Source organism: Varroa jacobsoni, unplaced genomic scaffold (genome assembly GCF_002532875.2).
Source record: "Varroa jacobsoni isolate VJ856 unplaced genomic scaffold, vjacob_1.0 scaffold_1304, whole genome shotgun sequence".
NCBI lineage: Eukaryota > Metazoa > Arthropoda > Arachnida > Mesostigmata > Varroidae > Varroa > Varroa jacobsoni.
The window spans coordinates 85,498-111,118 of record NW_019214206.1 but is presented as its reverse complement, the minus strand read 5'-3'; the positions used below and the strand labels follow the sequence as shown (position 1 = coordinate 111,118).

At 44.0% G+C, this 25,621-nt stretch overlaps 1 protein-coding gene across 1 annotated transcript; it reads left to right on the top strand.

The window, feature by feature from the left end:
• The first annotated feature begins 318 nt into the window (after window positions 1-318).
• Window positions 319-25,621, top strand: Bap170 (Brahma associated protein 170kD). The gene is made up of 11 exons (XM_022847736.2): window positions 319-1,987; window positions 2,510-2,603; window positions 9,966-10,237; window positions 10,672-11,429; window positions 11,609-12,396; window positions 12,695-12,844; window positions 16,081-16,797; window positions 16,997-17,230; window positions 17,551-17,952; window positions 18,260-19,009; window positions 19,468-25,621. The coding sequence occupies exons 1-11, from the start codon at window positions 1,911-1,913 to the stop codon at window positions 19,534-19,536; spliced, it is 4,311 nt and encodes a 1,436-aa protein (XP_022703471.1). The 5' UTR covers window positions 319-1,910; the 3' UTR covers window positions 19,537-25,621.

Here is a 25,621-nt window from a genome sequence, read left to right as displayed (position 1 = left end):
CCACTTTTGCCGTAACAAGCGCCTACGGGCCCACAGTGGCGGCGGCGGCGCCAGCAGCAGCAGCGGCGGCGGTCTGCAGCAGCAGCCGCCGCCGAACAAATCTGTTGGATTTGGTTGTGTTGTGTTGATGCTATGTAGACGACCACGGCGGCTGCTTTCCCGCTATTACCCTTGCTGTTAAAACTGTTGGTTGCGCTGGCGGCTGCGCCGGCTGTTCCCTGCCTTGTGCTGAGTAGCGGCGCTGTCTGTGCGGTGCTGTAGAGATGTGCTGCTGTTCGTTGTCCGCCTGCCTGCCTGGATGGCTGGCTGGCTGACTGGCTGGCTAGCTAGCTCGCTCGTTGTTCTATGTCGCTGCTGCTGCCGCTGCTGCTGCTGCTGCTGTCGTCCTAGAGTCGTCGTTGTGTCTTTCATATAGTAGCAGGGTACCCTACGACCGCCTTCCGCTGGCCTGCTGTTTTGGCCTAACTGGCTGCTGCTGCTGTTGGGCCCGTGCGTAGAGTGTAGCAGCACTGCAGCCGTGGTGCTGCTGCTGGTGGTGGTGGTGGTGGTGGATAGTCTGTCTGCCTGTTTGCCTGCCTGCCTGCCTGCCTGCCTGTGCAGCAGCGGTAACGAATTGTGTTGATTTCCCCGCAGAGGGTGCGGGTCGCCGTGAAGCAGTACGAAACGGCAGGCGGTGTTGAGCTGGTTCAAGCAGCGTTCGAGGTTCTTTTTCAAAGCGTTCGTCGCTTGTTTGCTTTTTCATTAGTTTAGTCGTCGGCTGGCTCGTTGACTCGGCCAGCGACTAACGACCAACGGAAGTAGCTTCTTCTGAGCAACAAGAAGTGTCCGTCGACCGTGGTGGCCTGTCTCTTATTCGTGTGCCGATATTCCTATTGGAGTTTATGTTGCTGGCGGTGTGGTGTTCGTGATTCGAAGTGGCGTTATTTTTACGGCAGCTTAATTTGTTACTGCTGCTGAAATTATTAGTGTTATTACTACGATTGATGCGAATCAAAGTGTATCAGATGTGTCTTTGCCAATGCGTGATGTATTCTGCTGGTGCTGCCGTTTTCGTAGCCGTGGCGCCCGCTCAGGCCGTAGACTAACAAATAACTATTGCTCCGATCTTTAATCACCGGTCGAGTCGAATTCTATTCCGCTGCTGCTGCAATAACAACAGCAGCAGTAGCAGCAATAAGAACAGCAGAACCGATAGCGAGTGTTTGGAGTCCCTGTAACGACAGCCATCACAACAACTAATTACTTCTACAACAAGAAACAACAGTGCGACGAGAGAGATCATTAAGTGACTGGTGGAACAGCTATTGGATGTTGCTTGTTGCTTGGCTATCTTACTGACGAACCGGACCCGACCATTGCATTGCTGCTGCCTAATAACCTGGAATATAGACGACGTTAATTCTTCCTACTAGGACCGCTTCGGCTGTAGTGCTCCTGGTGTTGTTCGCGGCGGTCGTGCCTGTCGTCATTTAATGAAGTTGATTCCTGGTGCCCTGATTCAATTGTCACCCGCGCCCGAGGTCCTCAACGAGCCTGTCTGTATGGCCGTCACGAGAGGTCGAAATCGCTCACAGACTGGACTCGACTAACCCGATTGGTCGAGGCTCCAGGGGGGGGACCCGATTTTCGAAGGTGGGCTAATCGCTCGTGACAAACGAACGGGGCCGCTACCTATTTGAGCGACGGGCGTACCGCCACAGGTCGAGGGGCGACCGAGGCGCGGTAACGCTTGTAGATACATACATAAAATAAACGACGCCAAAAGTCAAACGGCGAACGCCGGCGGTAAAAAGTTTCCAGCCCGCGGCTTGCGCAAATCCGTCCAACTGGCGAATACAACAACAACAACAATAAGCTAACGTCAGTCGCAGATAGAGGGCCGCTGGGCCGCCTGCATCGACAGGACGAACATGGACAAGCTCCATCCAGAGGCCACGGAGGCCTCGCAGTTCGTCCAGACGTTACACGATTTCCACCGTGGACGCGGGTGAGTGGGACAACTAGCTAGACAGTGCGAGATATAAATGTAAAATGTGTATATTGTGTGTTTGTGCGAGTGAAAAAACGTGCGAGTGCTTACGAAAAAGTAACAGCCATTCAAGTCGATCAGAATATATTCAGTCTGCTAAATGACTGGTAGTACGGAAAGCGGGCGTTCGACAACAAGCAGTGCTTTGTAGAACAGAATGATTACTCTCATAATCGTTTTCGCCTGGAAGGGTTGATTGGTGGTTATTTCGACGAATTTTATGTGTGTAGTTTTTTTAAATCGGCCAACTCACGGGATGGCCGGGCTAAGCAGGAATCAACGAGTCGATCGCCCGCCTATCCACTCAGTCTAGCGCAATCGTGTATCCTAATCGCTCTGTGAATATTATATCGATGTGTCCAGTAGTTGCGTATGTTTGAATCAATTTATTTCGTGTTTTCATCTGTCTCTTTATTTTGACGCGCTAATGTGTGTTTGTATCTCTGCCTGTCCGTGTACGCTCATCGCGACGAATTGCAGAACCGACTTTAAATTCGCGCCCAAGATTTGCGGCCAGGAGATTGATTTGCACCAACTCTACAAGACAGTGACCGCTGCTGGAGGATCTGGAAAGGTGAGCTTTTGCAATATACGATACTGTACTTGCATGTCATATTGCGTAACATGTTCGTCGGCCATCGTCTTTGCGCTCTGTATCTATTACATAATCATTGCAATTGTCAGTACTGCGCAAACAAAGTGTCACCCCGCTGCAGTGACATCGGTGACAGGCAACAATAGCGATGTATACTGCAACGATAAAGCGCAGCTCTATCTACATGTCCAGTTCCTTTGAAATGTCTGTCAAGTAAACATTCAACCAAAAACTCCACAATCCGTTCGTGCAGACAGTGTCAAAGCACTGGCCATTTCGAGGTTGCCAGTTAGCCAGTCAAACGACCGGTCGCGCCTTCGCTACGAGCCACCGCTGTACCTGCTGTCTATGCTGTGATTCTGTACGTTTGCTGTGAGAACGGGCAACCAAGTGTTCGTCGTTACTGCTTCGAACGAAGTTTGCCTGCTCGTTCGTGCGAACGGCGGCTGGCTGCTAGCGGCTTTATGTGTATCTGCCTGTTGGCTCACTGGCTGAGCGACCAATAGTAGTGGCTGCGGGTAGTGAGAGGAGAGCCCGCAACAATCGGCTCGGTCCATAACGGGGGAAGCCCCGTCTGTGGGACTGTCATATCGGGGAGCCTAGTGGAGCGCTACCGGAAATCCTTTGAGGCCGGCTTGAGTACCCGCTCAACCTCTTTGGTTGTACAAGTCAGAGCCACTGGGGGCCACCGATTTCTCCGGGCCTCGTACTTAGCTAAGCCTAACAGGCAGATTGGCCTGCTGTCGCCGCCGCCGCTGCTGCTGCTGTCGCCGCCGCCGCCGCAGTGGACTATTAAGTGTGCTGTGATAGTGGCTTTAGCAGCGACTGATGGCGGGGTTGTGGGCTGTTTGATGCCAGTGTTTAATATCTACCCAAGTGGCTGAGTAACTGGCTGTTGAATGACGTGTGCCCGATATAATTGTTGTTGCAGTGCAGTGTCATATTATTCTTGTAAATATCATATTGTAGGATAATACTAATAAACTATTGTAAGTGTGGCAGGTTTCACGGCAAAGCAAGTAATCTATGTCGAAAAAACTGGATAGCATCAGGCAACAAAAGCGGACCTGGATCTAGTAAATTAAATTTATTCTTCTTTTTACTTACGAATTAAAGCAATATAGGAGATATTAGCCGTATGTCAGAGCGCCACCTTTCTTACGAATCCACGCTTGTTATTAGACATAATTTATTCGGTCTGTGTGAAGGTAAGGGGCTCATTATTTTTGTATTAGAAGTCACGTCGAATGGCTACCTATCCCTAATAGCTATACCGAACAGCTTTCTTATATAGCTAGCTTAGACATAGTGTTTGCACATAGAGCACACCTATTCATGTAACACAAATTAAGCATACTTATTTATACTTTAACAGAAATGTATCCATTGAAATGTAAAGAGTACATTTAATGGGGGCCACCAACGATGGCGTGGCAATATTTTGAAACAATGCAATCAAGCGAGAAGAAAGTTGTCGCCATCGGTTTACAATCGGCCAAATTAGCATTACATTATACGGCATTTTCTCTTTAGAGAAAAAGTATATTGATCTTCCGCGCGAATTTTCCCAACATAGCTCTAGTGGCTGCGAAAAACCAGTTACTCGACAACGACCCGAAAGGGTGGATTTGGGTCTGGTAAACAAACAGAAAGACAAACTTTTGGTAGGATAATACGGGCAGATGACACTAATATATTATTCTGTGTGGTAATTATTGTATATATTACCAATATATTATTGTAAACGTTGCGTGTTTCTCGGCATAGCGAGCAGCCTGTGCTGAAAGAATTGCATAACATCGACAGAGAAAAACGAATCGAAAACAGATGAAGTTCATATGAGAGACACACGTACGTAAATGTTAATAACGGCGAAGTTGGTTGCATGTGAGTAAGGAGCCAGCCGCAACGTTAGAGTTGGCGATCGTTAGGGCCCCCCAGTAATGATACGATAGTTTGAGCTGTTAATGGATGCGACAGGTAAAAACACTGCTGCATTAGTGCTATTGTGGCTAATAGCTAGCCGATTTATATCAATAATTAAGCTCTATTGTGATATTATTATGGACAGTTTGTTGGTTAGGAGTAGTTGCTGGACGATATTAGGGTCAATTCAATTCACTAACCAACCTGGCCGTCTCTCGTGTTTGTCTAACTTTATCTGGTGATCAAATATTGTTTCAGTTACGATAGACCTCTATTGCGAAAAAAATTGCTAGGGAATAATAATAGTAATCGAAAACTCTAGATTACCAGTAAAGTCGGTGTTTTTACGCGAGTTTTTGACAAAACGAGCAAGTTCAATGGAGGTACGCATGTATTTGATTAGTCTGAAGAAGTTCGTCACGCATTTTGAAAAGTGCAGAATGCTTGAATTGCTCGTACAATATGGATAACGTCTGGGGAGGCCTTGCTCAAGTAACAGAGAAAAGGGACCAGAAATTCACATTTGTCAAAATTATACAAACTTCGACAATTTATATATATATATATATATATATATATATATTATATGCGGTACTTGAATTTTACTAAATTTAGACAAATATCGTAAGATTCGACATTGTGTGGTCTCTGTGTGTGTAGATTGTGCATATAATTAATAATTGTGACTAGTCCCACACGTGTTATTCGAAGGCTAACATGGAGAAATATTAGAAGAAATATGATTTAGGGTTCTGTTATCAGTTAATCCCAAAACAGCAATGACTATTACCAGCGATTGATATCTAGTGCGTGTCAGCTCAGTCCGATCGATCCGTGCAGCAAGCACGTGTGATAACATTAGATTATATTGAAAATGAACATGTTCATGTTCATCCTTCAACTTTTTTTGTCGTTCCTTATATACTATATGTAGAACGACAATCAGGCAAGTTTTCTCTACATGGAGTAACCAAAGGTAAACAAAAAGAAGGCAAGAAAAATATGGTAAAGACACGGAACGAGATCGCGCAAAACTACACGCGACACGATCCGGGGACTCCTGTGAGGCTGTGGAGTTGGCAATGCATTTACGTCAGATATATGCCGCCGTGCTGTATGCAACGTGAAAATTTCGCGCCAGACAAAACCGAACTGGGCAGGTCCCCGTAGACTGCCAGGCAGCATAGATGATCCGCACACTTGAGTTGATGAGTTCAACCAGTCCTCTAGCCGTAAGTCGTTTCGAATTGTATCCAAAAAATAATAAGAACGGCGCGCACTGCCAACGGAAATTTCACAGAAACTCCAGAAGCGTCAAGCCATTCAGAGATAAATGAATGTATGCTTCGCATCCGCTGTGTTTGTTATCCCTAACGTTATTATATACTAACAGCAGCTGCGGCACAACTAGCTAGATTTAGTTGGATTGGTCAATAACGTACCAATATTAATGCAATGCTGAAAATAAATTGGGGTCTTTTCTTGTATTTCATGGTGGCATTCCTCTCATCTTTCTACTTACGGATAAGAAACAGTTCAATTAAAACGACGGGCAAATAAACATTGTTTCAGCTAAGGGGACGCAGCCGTATACCAGCACCATATAAATATGTTACACGTTAGTTCATTGCCTAAAATTCTCAGATTTTCAGCTACACTCTCCAAGCGTCTGTAGCTATTAAATTTTACGCGCCTAACGTTTAGTTCGTGCGTAATCACAATCATGCCTCAATCGTGTCAAACAGGCCGACGAGCTGACGAACATTTTGCCTAGGTATTCAAGATTCTAGGAGGACCAATAACACTTACTGGGTCGTTCCTATCAGATAATTGAAATAGACTGAGGGTAGCAGTTGAATCTGTATTCTTAGTGGTTTGTTGTCAGGACGCTGCTTTGCCCAACGAATGTCGGCCGGGTCAAATCGTGTATACGGTCTTTGTCATGGTATGCTCACTTGTTAGATCTGTAGTAAGAGTAGATTGTTCGGGCCTACGGCTATGATGAGCAGGACCAACTTGGCGCATAACGTTACTCCAACTGGCGGAGCGCTAACAACGGTAGGATCGGATCGAAGCGCTGGCAAGCGGACCGCTGGGTCAGAATCGTCGCCAAGATTAAGCGCGGAAGGAGCTGATGCTGGGCTAACGCCTATAGCATTTACTACATCATTGCTATTATGGGAATTGGAAAGGAAAATTAGTCGTTAGAAGAGCTGATATTGACATGTGTTCACGCCTGTTTTTCCGCTATAGCACGTCGGCATTTTTCGACTTTTCGCGCTCCTGTTGTGCTTTGCCAAATGTAGTCAGCTTTCAACTCTACGAAAGTGCTCTATCATAGGGGTTAACTGGTTGGCGCGCGCACTAGGTAAACACTCGACGAAATGTGGGCGACCCTCTACTAAATCTTATCGGTACCAGTCATTCAATAATATAATCGTAATGTTTTACACTGGCTACGTTCAAGATGCATTTGCTCTTAGCTTATTACCGGCAATAATCCACAAATATCGCCTCTATATTCAGGTTCGAATTCGCAAGCACGAATATTACTGTTGTTTAGTCACTGCCACTCTCTAGTAGCGGCAGTATACATGATCTCAGAAATACAGCCGAGTGCCCCTAGACAGTTAGACGCATGGGCTTCGGCAAATCGTCGCGCGTAATTGGAATTAATGCCGATAGCAGCGTCGGTCTAGTTGGTACTTGATTACGCGCGAGGGAACGCAGCGTCGCCACAACTGTTCGTCTGCGTTAAGATGAGTAATCTCAACTATCTCTGCTGTGTATAATTTTTACTGGCGCTGTCGCGCTGCACGTGCGTTTAGCGTGCGGCGCGGTGCGGTGCCAGGTCGGCAAGCGTGGCTTGTAATGATTGTCTATTATAGCGTGCGTCTCCAGCTGAGTAGCGTCGTGGACGTCGTGCGTGCTTCGCGGGAAATGTGTAACTCGTGAGAAGCATCGCTAATACGCGAAATAGGTTGCGAAAATGGAATGGTTTTGGTGAAATATGTGACGGGTGGGTTATGTAATGGTACTCATATACATGCGTGTCTTCACATTGGCGAGACGTGTAGATAACCTATGTATGGTTACGCTGATGAAACTTTGTCCGAAATCAAGTACCTTGGAACTAGTCTCGTTCCTCTATATTGGCATAAAGTGTTTTACTACCAAGGCAAACATAATAATATTTTTGACCTACAAAATAGTGTAGGATTGATTAGAACGATCCTTTACCCTTTAGTTAATTACCAAAAAAAAAAAATAGAAGCTTGCTAAAGTGGGGAACACGTTGTGATCTAGATTCGAACTCGAGCATAGACAAACCTTGTTTCGTGCTGAAAGCCAGCCAGCCAGCCTGCCAGCCGTCTGATGGAATGCCTAACGGCAATACAGGGCGTAAAACTCGAGACGTAAGGGTGATCTTGTTAGGATACCGACAGCTAAACTTATTGCGAATACCTAACTTTAAGGTAGATATTAGTGTATAAGAAACTTGTAATATCAAACAGATTAATGCTTGTAGTTAGCTTTAGAGGCTGTTGGACGGCTATACTAAGACTGCGAAGAAGAGGTGACCGTGAATGCTCATTAAAGTATAGGATTGAAATCTACTTATTCGATAATATCGTATGAGTGACCAATGGCCTTTTCATAAAACGATTTGCGCAATAGACATATCTTACCCGACAAGCGAAGTACCCCACGCTAGACCCTTCCCCAAGGAGTTAAGTTGCTAGCGCATTTCGCGCAGTATTTTACGCGCGTCTCTCGGCAGCTAGCAAGCACAACAGCTAAGTGAGTGGTAAAGATATAGCTTCCAGCAAATTTTAGTCTCCGACACAGATACTCGACAATACAGCTCTCGCTGCCAATAAATTAAATACTTTTGTAAACTATATTAACTAAAGAAGTATAATTAAGTGATTAAAGCCGCGATGTGTTCGCCCGTTAAATCTAGTTTTGAACCTTGTTGTTGGATAATTTATGAGTGCTTTTTGGGCTGATACTACGCCCTTTGCTAGTGCACAATTTTCATAAAACGATGGAGCCTATCCTAATGTTACATTATTACAATCTTAGATGAGGTTTTTATATTAAGGTTACACTACAAATCGAAATATCCGAAAGAAAAAAGATGGACACCAATACAACAGCTTGAAATGCAAAAGCGCTCTCTATCAGACGCCTAATTATAATGATTATGTGCAATGGCAATTAATGTTATCGAAGCGTGAAACATGTTTTGTGTCTTGTGCTAAACCGAAAGATTAGCTAGCCCCGCATTTTACATCAAATTATGAATAAAAAAAAAGAACTGAATATTTTCGGTGATTTAGTCGATTACTATTATATAACAACCACACCGAGTACATTATTAGGTAAAGGCTGATCGGTCATATACTTGCACCTGGTTAACTATATCGTGATAGGGGGTTCACACGGGTCACTATCAGATTATGGCAGTTAATATGCAGCAATACGTGGCTTTGTCAACAGTCGTAGGGCTGGTTCAACTATTTTAATACTTAAGAAGTATTTTTTCATATAGTTCACGAGTGGAAATTGTCTGAAAACGGCCTACGTGAATACATACAGCAGGCGTAACGTTCCATGTGTAATCATCTGTGTTGCATCAATAATTGTTTTTTTACGAAGGTGTGTCCATTTATGGGGTTTCTAAAAGGCGCTGGCGGCAACAGGTCGCCGTAAAAACCTGTTGATTTCTTGCAGGAATAACACTATAGGGAAGACATAGGAATATACTTATTTAATTTAGTCGAAATACGCGGTTCTATATATGGAAGTGGGCGTGGAAAGTGCTATGTTGAAAGGTGTCTATTCACTGTTTTTGTTAAGTGGGGGACCTAACTGCCTTCCTGTTGCTAGAGTTACATCATGAATTCAAAGTCAATAACTGAAAAAAAAGATAAATCATTAACGTTCAATCATAGACCTATCATTGTTAACTTTCGACTCTTCAATAGGGCAGTATTCGTCTTTTCAAACATGACTTCTTTAGAGTAATATGCTTTTTGTGATTCTGGACATGATTCATAGTGTAGTACTAAAACATATATCGAAATCTGCTAGTAACAAACCGTTTTCCGCACATTTACAGTGTAGTGACACTACATATTTGACATAATTGTAATCTGAAACACGCATGGAACTAGTAATTTTAGTGAAAAAGTTGCTGGTGATAAAACTTCCATCTAAATCTTGATGATAGTGTAATATATATATATATATAGTGCATACAGAGCGTCTGGTTACTTAGTGGATTTTATAATATTACTATGTTTGACCACTATTTCCTAAACTAAATATTGCTGATTATGGTTAAACTAACAACAAAATATTCATTATTATAACATTTCATTATTTCTTTCCGCCTTCTTTGTGTTTCAGCTTAACGAGCGTCCGGAACGATGGTATGAGATTACAAACGCATTGCGGTTTCCGGACAAATGTCCAAATAGTACGCTGGTACTTCGGCAGATTTATCAGCGCTATTTGGGAACCTACGAAAAAGTAACCTTCCTCGGTGAAGACCCCGACCTCGAGGTGGAAGATTCAGGCGAAGTAACCTCATCATCATTTCGTGGCGGGCGAAATTCGTCACGGGGAGGTGGGGTCAGCGCAAATGCCTTCGTAATTCAGGTGCCCATGTCATACAATCGGTAAGTTATCAAGAAATCTTTCGATGCGTGATTACAAATGTGCTTTACATTCCAACTGGCTCTGGAATCCTTGCCAACAGTTTCATTTTTAAATTTCGAGTGCATATAGAGAGAAACCGTTGAGTCGATTAAAGCATTTTAACTGAACAATCATACTTGAACTTACTCAGTCTCGTATATATGTGTGCATTAAATGAAGATTAACATTATTATAACAGATTAACATTATTATAACAACCTATCTGTTAAATCAGCTTGTTCAAGTTGATTTAACAGATGGGTTGTTATAATAATGTTGTTGTTATAATAATAATTCAGTAGTTCTACTGAATAGGCAAAAAAAGTAAAGAAAAACATTGAATCTACCCACTTTTCTTAATCACAATAATTCATAACGGGTCTCTACATCATGTCCGCGCTCTTCGTCTTCTTAGGCAACAGCATGAAGTCACCGATGGCCAACGAGCAAATTACGGCTTATCGACGCAACTCGCCCCGCCAGTATCACCGTTCGAAAGGCTGTGTTTTTCACTTCAGAGTGGCTTACCGAATGAGGAGACGTTCGCGTTAAATGTGTGCACGCTTTTAGCAAATGGCGGTCGACATGCCATGCAACTAAATAAGGCACCGCCGCGCTTAGTTGATCTCCTTGTGTCACAGGCTGGGTTAACAGCCGACGATGGTACGTTGCGGGATACCCTCGACGAATCGTGGCGGGCATGCGAGGCACGGCGGATGACGAGATTTTGGCAGGAGCACGTCGACCCCGCCGTCGGATTGTGTCTAGGACTACCCCCGCTAGATCGTTTTGCTGAAGCGGCCGAAAAAATTGTCGAGGAACGAGACTGCGTAGAGCTAATAGCCGAAGGTGGATTTATGGCTACGAGAGAGGCTCTCGAAGATGAGGATGATTTCTTCAACCTTGATAATGAGGTTAGTCCGAGAGACGCCGAAGCGCAGAGGGTGTTGCGCATAGCGCTGATCCTACATAACCTCAGCTTTGAGGAAGCGAATGCCCAAATACTAGCGCAGAACCAAGCGTTTCTTCGAATGATGATGCTGGCAGCGGTTAGTCGGTGGGCCAGTTTGCGACAGGTGGGGCTCGACTGTCTATCAAATGTTGCACCCCATCTACAGCTCAACGTACATGACGATATCGTCTGCCGAAGTTTGCTACGGCTCACGATCGATGGTACGTACTAATTAGGCCTTAGAAACTGTATAAGGGTGCGTATGTTCAGCGAACAAAAATAGCATCAATATAAGCTATTTTTTTATGGTAACACAGCAGTTGAGGACTTACATTTTACCCATCTTCTACATGTGCTTATTGAGGTTGCTGTTGTTATCGTTATCGTGTAACCGTTTCAGGCATCTTGAAATCTGAGGATCGGGGTTTGGTCACTCGCTGCCTCGACATCATTACCCATTTAGCCCAATGTGAAAGCAATCAACAGACGCTCGTCGCCGAACTGGACAGCTCGCTGCTTGAGCGCCTACTCGAACTTTTAACCGTTCACGATGTTCTATTGATAATTCACAGCCTTGAAACGCTGTATGCGTTGACCGAGCTAGGCGATGGCGTCTGCGAACGTCTGGTCGCTGTCCGTCATGCGATCGCTATGCTGGTATCGATGTTATCGTTGGACCCTATCGCGTACGGCCCTGGAGCTCAACGCGGAATGAAGATTGTGGAGCACTTTGATCCTCTGTTGCCGCCAGCAACGGCGCCACTCATTCCCTCAACATTATCGTCGCATCATGGCCATACGCAGCTAATGCCGGCAGTCGTACAGACGACGCATATGGCACCACCAGCAGCGCCCGTGCAACCACTCATGGGTCGGCCTATGGGACAGCCAAATGGAGGGATTGCGTCTGGAGCGCAACCGCCCATTGGAGCGACCCCGCCTGTTCATACTGTCGCTCCGTCTATGCCAGGAGGCGCCCCGGACACCGGTTCTGTGGGTGAGACGGAAGCGCTGGCTACAGCATGGATACGCGCGCATATCGAGCTGACGCCGGGATCGTCCGTAGGCCGTCAGGAGCTTTACGCTGATTACGTGAATTTCTGCTCGAAGGCTGGCCGTCGCAGCGTTCTTAGTGGACACCACTTTTCAACATGCATTCGAACGATCTTTCCACAATCAGCTCTCAAGGTACATGTTTAGTGTTGAAGGATTCGTTAGCTTGGCTGTTTGTGAATTAGTTTCACATGATGATTCCAAGATATGGAGGTGCTATATTAATGTCAATCTACGCGTATATATGAGACCAATTTTTCAGCAGTGTGCCAGTCAAAATAGTCGATTATGATTCGAAGAGCTTTGAGAAGGAGTGCGCGACGTATTTATTTGTTTTGATTGCCTGTAGATATATGTCCGAATTTATGCAATGAGCAAATAGATGGTCCTACATAGGATTATAACTATAAAACAATGTATCTTCCTCTATTAGGTGACTCAGGTGACAGGCCCTAACCAACAATTGAGCCAGGTATTCCAATATGAAAATTTGCGGCGTCGGGCTGTGCCTCTCACAGTAACTGTGACCCAGACCGGAGTAGGCAGTGCACAAGCGGGGGCGTCCACAGCCGTTGTAAACCAGGTACGTCCTTTGTCAGCTGTAAGACAAAAGATTTTTATTTTCAGCTACTTTTCCATATTGGATTACTTGGTAACTTGAAGTTCTTAGTTTAGAAGTACATCGAGAGCAAAATGGTGATATTTTAAAGAGACTTTAAGCAAAGGGCACTCGTTCGATTTTACGTTGCTTTGTAACTCTGTCAAATTTTTCTAACATTACATTATGGTAGCAACGTACGACTGCGTACATTGTACCCACTCACAATCTCTTGTTTGCGTTATTCCGCCAATAATTCAACTGTTTGTGCATCTGTGAATGACCCTTTTGCTGGGCTAGCTATTTAACGCTAATAACGCATCGTTAGTTTTTCATTTCCCCACGTTTCTACGATGCAACGTACTTTACTCATCGTAAGCCAAATAGCTTAACTTTACGAAGTCAATTTTGGTTGATTGATTGATAATTGACTGATGATTGCTGAATGAGACCTGCGCCAGCCGAATGGTTGAATTAATGTCTTTGCTTAGTCATTTCGTTAATTATTGTTTTTCTTTTGTATTAACATATTGTTAATAAGTTTCACATAGCTGCTGTTGTTGTTATCACTTGCATGCATCTTTGCATTATTTGCCATCACCAGCGCCCTGCTAAACATACACCGACTCACAATTAATTACAGGAAGGACGGCGTAGAAAAAAAGGCAAATCCGCATCATTTTTTTCCGACGTGATCGTAAGGTCACTATCGATTAATGATGGAGGGACAATAATATTAATATTATAATATTATATATAGATATATATATATATATAGTATTGTCTTTACTGTGTCTAGTTAAAATGGCTCTATCGGCCTGACCGCTACCCCATTGAGGCTATCTAGATTGCTGACGCTATCTAGTTGCGAAAGGATGTTTCTGCAGAAGGATTAAAAGACCAGCTCGTTGAAGCATTATAACGTTGAGGACAATGAAAAGCTGAAACGTGTAATATTGCCACCTTTTATAGATGTAGATAATAAACTAAAAAATGGAGTGATTATGTGTTATTTCTCTTCATCGGTTCGTCCAGTGATCGACCACACAAACACCGTTGAAGTTTCAATGAAGCCAGCTTATAAGCACCTACGAAGATACAAAAAGGCTATCCTCTGTGAGACTGTCTGCTAAACAGACAGCTGAGTCATGGTCCGGGCTTTCGCTCAAGCTACCAAACGTTCAGGACATGCGGATGTGTGAAGTCTCCTAATGACCACACCCTCGCAGGTTTACAGTCGTTGAGCTAACTGATTATATATCGATGGCCTAACACTACAGCGGCGTATTGCCTGCACGACAAAATGTTTTGACTAACATCGAATAACGTGGTATTCGGGCTGACTGTAATCTCCATTGCTGACTCACCTGTTATGTATCAGGCATAAACGACCTGCTGATCACAGTCAGAAGACTGACAATTATTGCGCTCATGGGATTGTCCAGTATTTATGTGTGTCTGGTTACTAGCGAGTCTGGCATTTGCACGCTTCTGCACACGCACACGTCTTCACGTAGACACGCTGTGCGTGAGAGAGTGGAAAGAGCCATACGATAATGTCCTGTTTGGTGAACTAAGAGAGGCATGTTTACTGTCTGATTAATTGATCAAGCCAAACGCGAACGTAAGGACCGGACATAAGCAAATCCCTTCCCCTCCACTGATTCATGATAAGCTTTAGCTTGCACAGCTTGCGACGTGCTAAAATAAGCCGTATGGGTTAACCTATACATATTACCTCCTCACATCGTCATGGAGTTGGTAATAATTGGTGCTCGCAACACGGTAACTTGGTAGCATTCCTCTTCATAATAACCTTAAATCTGTCGCTTGCCTTAAGTAGCTTGTTATAGAGCTAGTGGATATCGCAGAACAATCGCAAAGCATGAATCAATCGCCGATAGAATTTGGATGATGACGGATTCTGTGGACGTGTCTTAAGCATTCAATCGCAATGGATTCGGCTGCGTGCGCGTTTGCATTTGCCTGCATTCATCTTACACTAATCGACTTTGAGAAGAGCTAAAACGTACTCATTTTGTTTTTGAGAGAACAGCAAAAAAATTTGAAATCAGTTCGACGTTTGTATGAATACCCACGATATGACATGGCGTCCATCGCATCTCTCTCTGTGTTCGTCTATTGCTGACATAATTATAGCTCTCCGCAACAGCTATGAATACGCCGAACTCGACTCACACGATTTCCATCGCGTCGACACCTCCTAAACAGCTATCGATCGGCTCGCAATCGGCAGCGGCAGGCGTACTGGCTAGGCCAGTGGCAAGCACGTCCACAGCAGTGGACACCGGCAGTGAACCAACGGGGACTGGCCTTCCAGTTCCCGGTACGACAGCTTCTTCGGCAACTGTCGCCGTGTCAGTATCTGTGACTATGGCCCCTTCGGGGGCGACGCACCCATCAGTAGCAGGAAGTGCTTCTTCGGCGAAGCCCACGACCAGCACCGCTGTCGCTGCCATAACCTCCAGTAACGCGGCCGATCCGTCAGCGTCGTTCCTCGGGGGCAACAGCGGGGGCTCGGGAAGTAGCATTCTCAAGGCGCAACTGAGTGCGCCCAGGCAATGCGCCCAGCCGGGCTCCGTGAGCAGACAACCTTTGATAGCAGACGATGACGGCGCGGTTAAAGCGTCCGCTGGTCAGGGCGCTGCTACGAGCGTTGCCGGTAGCACCACCGTTCCGGGTATTGGTTCGGGTAGTTCAAACCTGATTAAAAGCTTACTGGCCTGTAAGGTAGGTCGCGATAGGTTTGAGCTTTTGCGAATGTGATAAATTGACGGTGACTGGCCGCAGAATAGGAGAATAGCATTTACTACCGGCTTAAAAACGCAGGCTATGGTCGTCAATATAATACGTTAAATAAATATCGTTTTACTGGTGGGTGAGGATACTGAGCGATGGGATCTGTTGGTGGTAATATACAAATATAGATTAACAAGCCTGTGAATAAGCAATTCCTCGATGTCCTGGAACATACACGGTTCTGTCAACATTATGCATTTAAAAGGAACCTATATACCCCAGGCAGAAGCTAGTGTCTACATAAGTACACATATGATCACAAATTCCATGGAAAGGACTTACGAACTACGATAAGTGTAAGACATTCTCTTTATGGCATGCACTCCTCACAAGCATGTACGGTGCGCAGTATACAGTCCAGTAATAAGAAATTTTGATTTGATTGCTATCACCTCTTCTAGGTCTCGCGGAATCTCCAGAAGGCAGCGCTGGATAGTGCTAGGGCGGCTTTGCCTGAAGGCGCCCAAGCTCCACCGACAGTGGCTGTACAAAGACCTCCGTCGACAAAAACCGCGTTGACACCGGGAGAGGTAGCATCTATTACAACAGCTCCGGTACTTACAGCCGCGGTCAAGCCCGAAGATGGCGCAGGATCTGTCGCCGGCGTAGGACCTCATGTGAACGGTGTCGCTGAGAAAGATTCTGCAGCCACGACGGGTGAGCCGCTTGCCTCTAGGGGAGTCGGTCCCGCATCAGAGGCCACAAGCGTCACGACGAGACCAACTGTAGGAGTGATGGTTACAGCGCCTGCGACGCCAAAGGCGAATGGAAACCACGAAACGGCTATCTCGAATACTACCTCCAACGCCAAGGTCTATAAGTCATCCCCGCTGCTCAACGGTCTCCTCGACAGGGGAACCTCACTCCAGCAGTCGCCGCTTCAGCGGTGTACCACCTCAACAGCGGTGAATGGGAACGGAGCCGTAGACGTTGTAATGACCGGAACGAATAGTAACAGCAACAACGGAACCAGCGTGCCTTTGGTTGATAGCCGACTATCTCTACCCAACGGAGAGATGCCGCTGGCCATGGGCACGACCACCTCAAATACGATGGAGGTCCGCAAGCGACGACTTACCTTCGTGTCTGAGGACTCGAACAGCCAGGACGCTACGCAGGTAAAGACTGTTGTCAATAATTATTGTTGTTATACATGTTCAACTAAGCCAGAAATCGCTTAAGTATTTGTTCGCCTAGTAGTATCGTATTTACTATGTTTCGTTTTCTGTTTTACCAGAGCACATTCCACTCAATCTTTAGGTACAAATAGTGTTCTCAGGACGTGACACGTACTTCCATTACACCAACCGATTTCAGGAAAGGCAGCAAAGCAGCTTATCGACCAATGCCAATTCGGCGCTATCGAAGCTGCTTCAAAACGGAACTATTGAGGATTCGAACAGTGGCAATCCGAACTCTACAACAACTTCCACAGCAATGGAAGTTACAACTGCAAGTACTGGCGGCAGTATCTTAAATAACAACAATAATGCTAAAAGGATGAAACTGATGCAAGATGACGAGAAGCAGCCGTTTCAGCCGCCTGTCAAGGTAAGTAGTATCTGCTTGTGTTAAAGCTGAATACCGAATTAAATCATAGCAAATTGCTCGTACTGTACAATGTGCATTCCATGGGACTGAACATTTGATTCAGCGATTTGATGATCATGGCGTGAAAAAACGTCCGAACGATGTATTTGTAGAAACAAGCTTTTCTAATTAATGTAAGGTTTTATTAGGTTAAAGGTAAGAAAACCCGATAAGTTATGAAATGCGTAAAATAAATAAGTAAAAAAAATATTTAAAATAAATAAAACAAGCAAGAAAATAAATTCACAAAAGTTTTCAATTTTATTGTTTCTGATAAGCAGCATACGAATGGAGACGTGAAAGCCAGGGAGACCGGTGTAGTTGCACTGGGCGGTAACCCCATCGACTCAAGCTCAACGCCCGTTGCCTCGGCTGTCACGGTTGCTACAAGCAATCCATCTGTTGTTGGCAGCGTGCTCGTTGCGCCGAAAGACACAATCCCTTTTTCAAGCCACCTTGAAGTATCATCACCTCATCAAGGCCACCAACAACAGGCTAGTCAACAAGAGGTAATCGAAGGCGCGAAGCAGCCTCATGAAAACATTAACAAGCAGCCTCAACAACAACAGCAGCAGGCTCTGCCGACCTGTATCGTCGATCCAGCACAGCAAGCCCAGGTACAGCCGCCACAATCAGCGCAGCCTTTGCTGCCGCAGGCTCAGTCAACAATACAACAGCCCAAGGTAGAAAACGGATGCCTTCTATTAGATTTGAATAGGATACGTGATTGAGAGAAAATCCTTATATATATTAATATATAATTGAAAGTTTTATCAAATTACTCAGCGAAGAAAGCACAAAAAAACATCGTAAAAGTAAATTCTTATATGTAATTGAATTAATTGTGTAGAAATGCGTGCTGGCCACAGCCTGTAGTGCTTCTGACGTCTGTGTTCGATTCAAATCATTCATCTAATCGTGTAACTCTTTTGATCTCCAGTTTCTAACGAAATGAATTTTTACATGATTTTGTTCAACTTTGACCTGCAGGAGGTTCAACGATCCGTGCCCCCTTCTCATGGTGCTGGCTCCGCGGTTGTCGTCACAGCACCTGCACTATCTGCTTCTGTCCCAGTTCCAGCGGCACCCGCAATCGAAAAACGGGTACTTCGCTATTATTGCGAATGGAAAGGCTGCGATCAGTCGTTTGGCTCCGCTCGCCACGTGCTCCTGCACGCAATCTATGCCCATGTAGGTTTGCGTGGAGGGTCTAACCCAGTACAACCACCACCCAATATGGATCCAGCTCGTGATAGTCTATTCTGCCAGTGGGGCGTTGGTGGCGATAAAGAATCGTGTGACGGCATGGCCCGTCGACGTCTCTCTCTCTGTACGCACGTACAAGAACGCCACTGTTCTGAGGCGCATCTCCACGTACAGGCTATTCGACGCCAGCAGATCAGCCAGTTCGGAGCAGCCAGTTTACCGGCTCCTGTTCAGCCCCCTCCACATCCGGGATACGCAGCCGACGCCGCTGCCCACGCTATTCGGCGGCATGCTGCGTCGTTCCACGCCTACCGGGACGCTGCCGACGAACGGGAACACCCGGTCACTCGGAGTGTGCGTCTGACAGCCGCGTTAATTCTGCGTAATCTGGCGCGACATGTGCCGTCATGCCGGTCACGTCTTGCGCAGTACGAATCCAGACTTTCACAGGTGGCCATGTCGGCTTTAGAGAGTTCACGTACAGTGGCGCAATGTCTCGCCGATTTGCATATGCAACAGGACTCGGCTGCTAAGGTGAGCCGAAAGTTGAGAGACGCTGAGATTAAGTAGAAGTCACTGAAAAGGGTTCTTGTCTATTGATTTCTAATGTTGTGTGGGTTTAAACCAACTCTTTGGACTCGTAGGTATCCGGATGTGATCACTGATCTAACGCAGCGCATAACGGCGATGCCGGATATATCTAACTAAATTTGCTTAGTTAGTATCACTGAACTGAGTGGGCCATCGTACGACACCTATTATTCGCTACAAGTTACTGTTACGAGCAATTACTAAACGCTGTTATCACGTTTGGATGGTAGCTGGGTCTATAGAAATGCTCGATGTGAATAGGCTCGAGCTGAATTACCGAAGAGCAGCATAAAAACTTGCATAGGCCACTGGAAACACTTCTAGATGAGCCTTTGTAGCTTGTTTCTAATGTGAACGTGCGTATTTTCTTATTACTTTGAACACACGTTATCGTTTTTCAGACAACGTTATCAATGGAGCATAGCCAGCTGTTTCAGGAGGGGACGCGACCCCGTTATTCTACGGACTAAAGAGTTAACACCGAAAAGACCAATTTATTGGAAAAAGATGGAGTTGAACTGCAAACGAAGATAACGACTGAGCCAACAAGCAACCCAGTGAATAACAGATAACGAAAAACAACGCACCCCTGCCAGCAATGTCATGAGATGCTTCCCCTTTTCTACTCCCGACAGCGGCGTCGTCGTAACTACCGATGTTGAACCGTTTGTGTACCATAGAGAGACTGTGCGCTAAACCTTTGACGTTACGGTAACGGATGAACTATGAAGTAGTACTATGTCAATACTTGTCTCAGTTAACCCTGTCTCTGCAACAAAGCTTGTATCATCTATATCTATGAGACTTCAAACCTGGGCTTTTTCATATTTCGATCTCTATCGGCTGCAATTTGTCGGCAGGCTCGATTTGGGGAGACTCAACCATTCTGTCGCAACGTTGACACCATTAAATTTTCTGGTTAATTCGCCTGCCTGTATTTCGAGTTGCCACTGGCGTCTCAAAACGTGTATATATATATATACATACATAACACCTATATACATATATATATATATATATATATATAAATGGTATATATATACCCAGATTTGTAGTACTACTATTAATGCTGTATGAGCGTTTGGAAACGGTGATTCTGCACGCAGTGTTTTCTACAAGCGCATAAAAAAGAAATTGCTATAATTTATGATTTCCTGGATGAAATCATTAAAGAATGATACCATTGAAACGGTGCGTTTGGTGACAATGCTCGTTATGGGCAGCGCCAGAGAAGATGAAACGAAAAAATTGTAAACTACATCACGAAGACGTGCTGTCATTAGTCAGAGAGAGAATACGTTATATGATGCTGATGAAGGACGAACTGCGTGGCAGAGGACCACCACAAAAGGGTATCGAATACCTCGGAATGTGTTTTCGTATCGAAATTGGGCACATAGCTGTGGGCCGTGTCACCATTGAATGAATGTTTGGATGTTTGTGTGTGCATGAACGTTGTACTTCTCGTCTGGGCGAAGCGATATAACCAGAGATAAATGCTGAATGGGATAAACACAGTATGTGGGGGAAGTAAACTGTAAGAATAGAGTACGATCACAAAACGCCTAGTGTAATTAATACCGAAGAGGAGGGTCTAACCTAGCCTGCAGGGGTGGCTAGTTTGGTGATTAAGCAGTGATGTGCACCGGTGGCTCGAATGAAATAGAAAATACTAAGGCGTACATGTTTATTAGATGGTGATACGAGGCGGAAGGTGGCATGCATTGAAAATAGCGGATGCAGAAGGAGCGATAGCAGAAGCAGTAGATGATGACACACGGCTAAATGTCAGAGATAGTAACATGAAAATTGGTATTCAGTCAGATAGAGCAGCATCAGGAAAGTTGGCTAGGTTTTTGAAAGCTGTGCATGCGTGCGTATTGGCGTTACGTCCAGTGGTCTCGTAGGTGGTTCACATAATAATGCGAAAATGAAAATATCTGGGTTGGGGTACAGTTTTGATTTTGGGGAAGTACGTCTATTATTGATGCAGCTGCAGCAGCTGTACAAGCAACAGCACTTAACGGCACTTAGCCTTGTCTGTGTGTGTACATAGCATATACATATGAATTATAAAATTCTACATATATATATATATATATATATATATATATATATGTGTGTGTGCGCGTGTGAAGAATAACTTGATTCATTGATAGCGTACAAAGTGTACGTTGAACAATGAAATAGGAAAATGATAAAGAAATGCTGCTACTGATAAGGATGCTGATGCTAAAACCAACAGCAACTACACGATGACCATAATGAACTCTTGTATTAAGAATAACAATGATAATGTACCCGGGGAACACTGGAGAGTGCACCGCAGATATAGGAAACTGAAGAAATCAACAACAACAAACGAACAGACATAGTGAAGCGTAACTAAGCGAGTTTTACGAATGACATGTGTGAAGACAGGAAGTCATTGTGAACGAAAAAAAGACGAAATAAGTGAGTGAGCAGAACGAACTACTGTTTAGTGGCCGAAATTGACCAACACAACGACTGTTTAATATCACCCCCATTGTGCAGGTGACAAAATAGAAGACAATAATACCCGGGGAAACTTTATCATAATGGCAAGACTTATTATTTGTTTAGGATGCAAGATGAAGCGCAAGGCTATCACAGAGATTTGTGGCAGAGGCCGTCGACAATTGTGCCCGATTTGAGTAAGTTCCGACGACCTGTGGAAAGGCAAAATTTGTACTGCACATAAAGGACAACTATCCCATACTTGAAGCAGGAATAAACACGTTTGATGGAGCAGCTTATGACGAATTGAACATTACGATTTATATGAGAAACAAAAGAACACCCAAATCTTTGAAAAGGGAGAACTCTAAAATATATATATATATATTTTTTTTTTTTTTTGAATCTAAATAGTCGATGCTTGTGGTATTTAAACCGAAATCGCTGCGGGGAGGGGGGGGTACAAAGCTAATGCTGGAATGACACCTTGTCTCTGCGCTTAGGGGTGAAAAGTAAAGTCAACTTGATGAGATTGGACTAATCGCAATAGACCATGGCCATGTAGAGATAAAAATCAGAAATGCGTGTGTTGTAAGTGTGTCTATATGGTGGAAAACAGAAGGTTTTTTGTGTGTAAATACGCCGTTTGTCGGCCACTTATATAATATGTACAGTATCGAGCAGATAAACAGCCTGTATTATTACGAAATTCTACAGTTTCGCTAAACGAAATGAGCGGTTTGAGGATGTGACGGCGATTGTGTGAAAAACAGAACAAGCGAATGTAATCTAGGTAGGTAAAGAAACGATGGCTTCAACGGGAAGAGATGTGTAACAGTGATTTCCGAAAGGTTCGAAAAAAAAGTTGGGACGCCGGTATAACAGTTTTTTTCTGAGACACCTAATAATACGAGATGGCTGGCTAAGCTTGTTTATAAGTAGATTGTTTACGGAGAGATCGTTACGGATAGAATGGCCAGTCAGGACTGGCGGAAGAACCAAATGTGCGATGGCGGTGGTGATGATGAAGGAAGAAGCTATTAATAGGAATTTGTTGGAAAGGATGGGGACCAGAGAAGCTATTAAACGCGTACAATGCATAGAGACACGAAGAGTTCGAAATATTTGAAGGTGATAATGGACTCAATCTTACTTTCATAGAACAGACTCATTCCTGTGTCCACTATCAGCTGATTCTTGGCCACCATCTTGTAAATCATTCGGAAAGTTTGTCAAAAGAGAACTATTTAATGATTGGTATTGTACATGTATTCATAAATCAGAACATGCTCGAATGTGTTCGAGAGTGAATAACGCTTGCTATGAAGGCTGGAAATAACTACACAACAGACTGTTTGTTCAGAATGCCGTTCCATGAATAAGTAATTGGCTAACTAGAATGCCGACCTGATCCGTTGATTGATTGTAAATGGAGAAACAGTTGCAAGATCTGTATATACGCGTTTCGGATTGTCGCATAATGGTGTAAAATGACCACCTAGGCGTGTTGCTATGGAAAGGCAACACTAACGAAAGTTATCATGCACCAGTGCCCTCGGCCAACAGAAGAGCCGAAATGGAGAAAAGTAGGTCGGTGAAGCCATTTTTTTTCTGAACACCTGTTACCACCTTTCTCAATTTCGATAGGCAGGATCGTACTGTTTCCATTTTGATTTGGGATACAGAAAGAATCCTGTATGTATATGCAGTGCTGATGGCCATATTGAGCTAGTTACCTAAGCTCACGAACCACATATGTAGAGGTGCTGAGGCTCCGGGCTTAAATATTACAGGAACATTTAATTGAGCAAATTTAGCATCATCTCAGTCAGTGGCTTTATAGACACCTATATGAGCTACTTTGAACCTTCCTTCTTACTTGGCTCTCACGGAAGGTGCAACGGTTACATGAATCACGCGATTCTTAATAAGCGATACTAGCCGGAGAGTGGCATTTACGTCTTGCTGGGCCTACGATCCATAACGCTATTGGAGAAGACAACACGCGAATCGAAATCGACCAGAATCTAGTTCTTTTGGGCAGTACTTGCAGCGTCTCTAGAGCGCTGTCCTTTTTCAAACATATAGTGTGTATGGTATGTGTGTCGCTGTATGTATTTGAACGTGAATTCGTGTGTGCATGTATAAATATTGAGACGATATTGTATGAGGAAATGTGTGTTATGAATGGCTTCTGCCGAATGTGTCTATTCTGGGTAATGAAACAATGGATGAGATGTTGTTGACGCAGCAGAAACCGAAAAAGTGACGTGAGTGTAAGCATTGGCGCCGGTAATAAGGAACACTTTATTATTATTCTACGGTCTTGGGTTTCTAGCATCGGTATTGGGTCATCATATCAGAGAATGAAATCAAATTGAATGCATTTCTTTCCAAGTAATAAATGTACCTTTGTACCCCGTTTACGTTCATAAAACGCGAGGAGAGCACGGTAGACCGGGGCGGGAGGTCACATCCTGGCGGCTTTCGGAGCTCACCACATAGCATACTTTTTAACGAGTATCTCTCGGGATTGATACGTGCATTGAGACTAATTAGGAGAATTTTTCTTTAAAGACAGAAGATGTTTTCGATTTGCGGCCTTTTTAAAGGACCTCAACACACTGTTGATTTAACGGTACCTAGTTCTTTTCTATTGAAACGAATCACCACCGCCCATTCGGCTAATAATATCCTACATTTGGGACTACATTATTTCGTAATATCAAAGGGAAATTTGGCCGATTTGGTTATCGTCTTGCGGCTCTGTCGTCGTTCGAGGCCTCGAATAGTGCCCAGTGTTTATTTTTGAAAAAAAGCTAAATCGTCTTCATTGAGCAGCGTAACAGCTGTTATTTAACAGTCTTCACTGTTTATTAAAGCAGAGTACAGCCGAAATGTCGCCTCCGTATCGCTCGCCACAACATGATGTTATCATGTTAGTTCGAAGGAAAAACGGTTTTTATTAGTTTATAGATTATATTATTATAGCACATATTATGATGAATAGGCTATGACCACATGCCGTAAATTCATTACCCAGGATAACCACATTTGGCAGACGTAGAGAGGCAAACCGCTATAGACATCCACACTCACTTGGCACAGCAGATGGAAAATACCCATTTACTAAGCGGTGCATCTCTTCCCCCACTTTCCCCCGTGGTTATACGGTATATTATCATTGAATCTTGGTAGTATATTTCACTTTGTGTATTACAATGGTTATGTTTATTACGAAGAGTAAATTCATCGTATCGTTAGAACGCAACAAATGTAGCTTATCTTCTTCGTCTTTTTTGTATCATTTCTCTCATCATTCACGAGTCGATAGCCAGTTAATAAGTCAATGAACCAATTGATCAGCAGATTGGCAGCCAATTGAACGGTTAGCCTGATCTAACATCTTGTTTTTAAGCCGAGCTATTTATAATGACAAAAAAGCAGACAAGTATGCGGGTACGAGGCTAAATGAAAGTACATAAAGACGACGACACAGTACAGAACACGATATGTACACTACTAGATAGTAACGATAATAATTATAATAATATGGATGACTATATTAATGATGATGATGATAATAATAATTATTATTATAATGGTAGATACATCTATATTGTGTGTGGGCGAGGAAAACGAATATGAAGCGAGATAAAATGGTTCTACTAACTCGAGAACTTAACAACAAAATAGACACAGGAAGACGAAAGTAACAAGTTACGTTGTGTAGATTGGGCCCTGGGAAGAGCCGAGTTGATTAGCAAACATGGTGTGCTCGTTCCGAAAGGGATACGAGGTAGTTGAAAACAAATATATTGTTTACTATTATCCTTATTACAATAAAAATATTAATAAATATATTGATGGTAATGATGATAGAAGATTGAGCACGGAATGAACCGGCAACTGAGAAACAGCAAGTAAAAATAGGGAGACAATAAAAATGGGACAATAATTATGATGATGAGACTGACCACGTGGTGAAGACAGCAGCAAACAACAACAGCAACAATACCCATAGCATTAGCAGCGACATATTATTTTGTAAAATAAAATAATTAAAGTATAATTTCC

Coding starts and splice junctions, on each gene's coding strand:
- Bap170 (XM_022847736.2), top strand. CDS start 1,911: ATGGACAAGCTCCATCCAGAGGCCACGGAGGCCTCGCAGTTCGTCCAG. Junction 2,604..9,965: donor CTGCTGGAGGATCTGGAAAG/GTGAGCTTTTGC, acceptor TTTGTGTTTCAG/CTTAACGAGCGTCCGGAACG. Junction 10,238..10,671: donor GTGCCCATGTCATACAATCG/GTAAGTTATCAA, acceptor TCGTCTTCTTAG/GCAACAGCATGAAGTCACCG.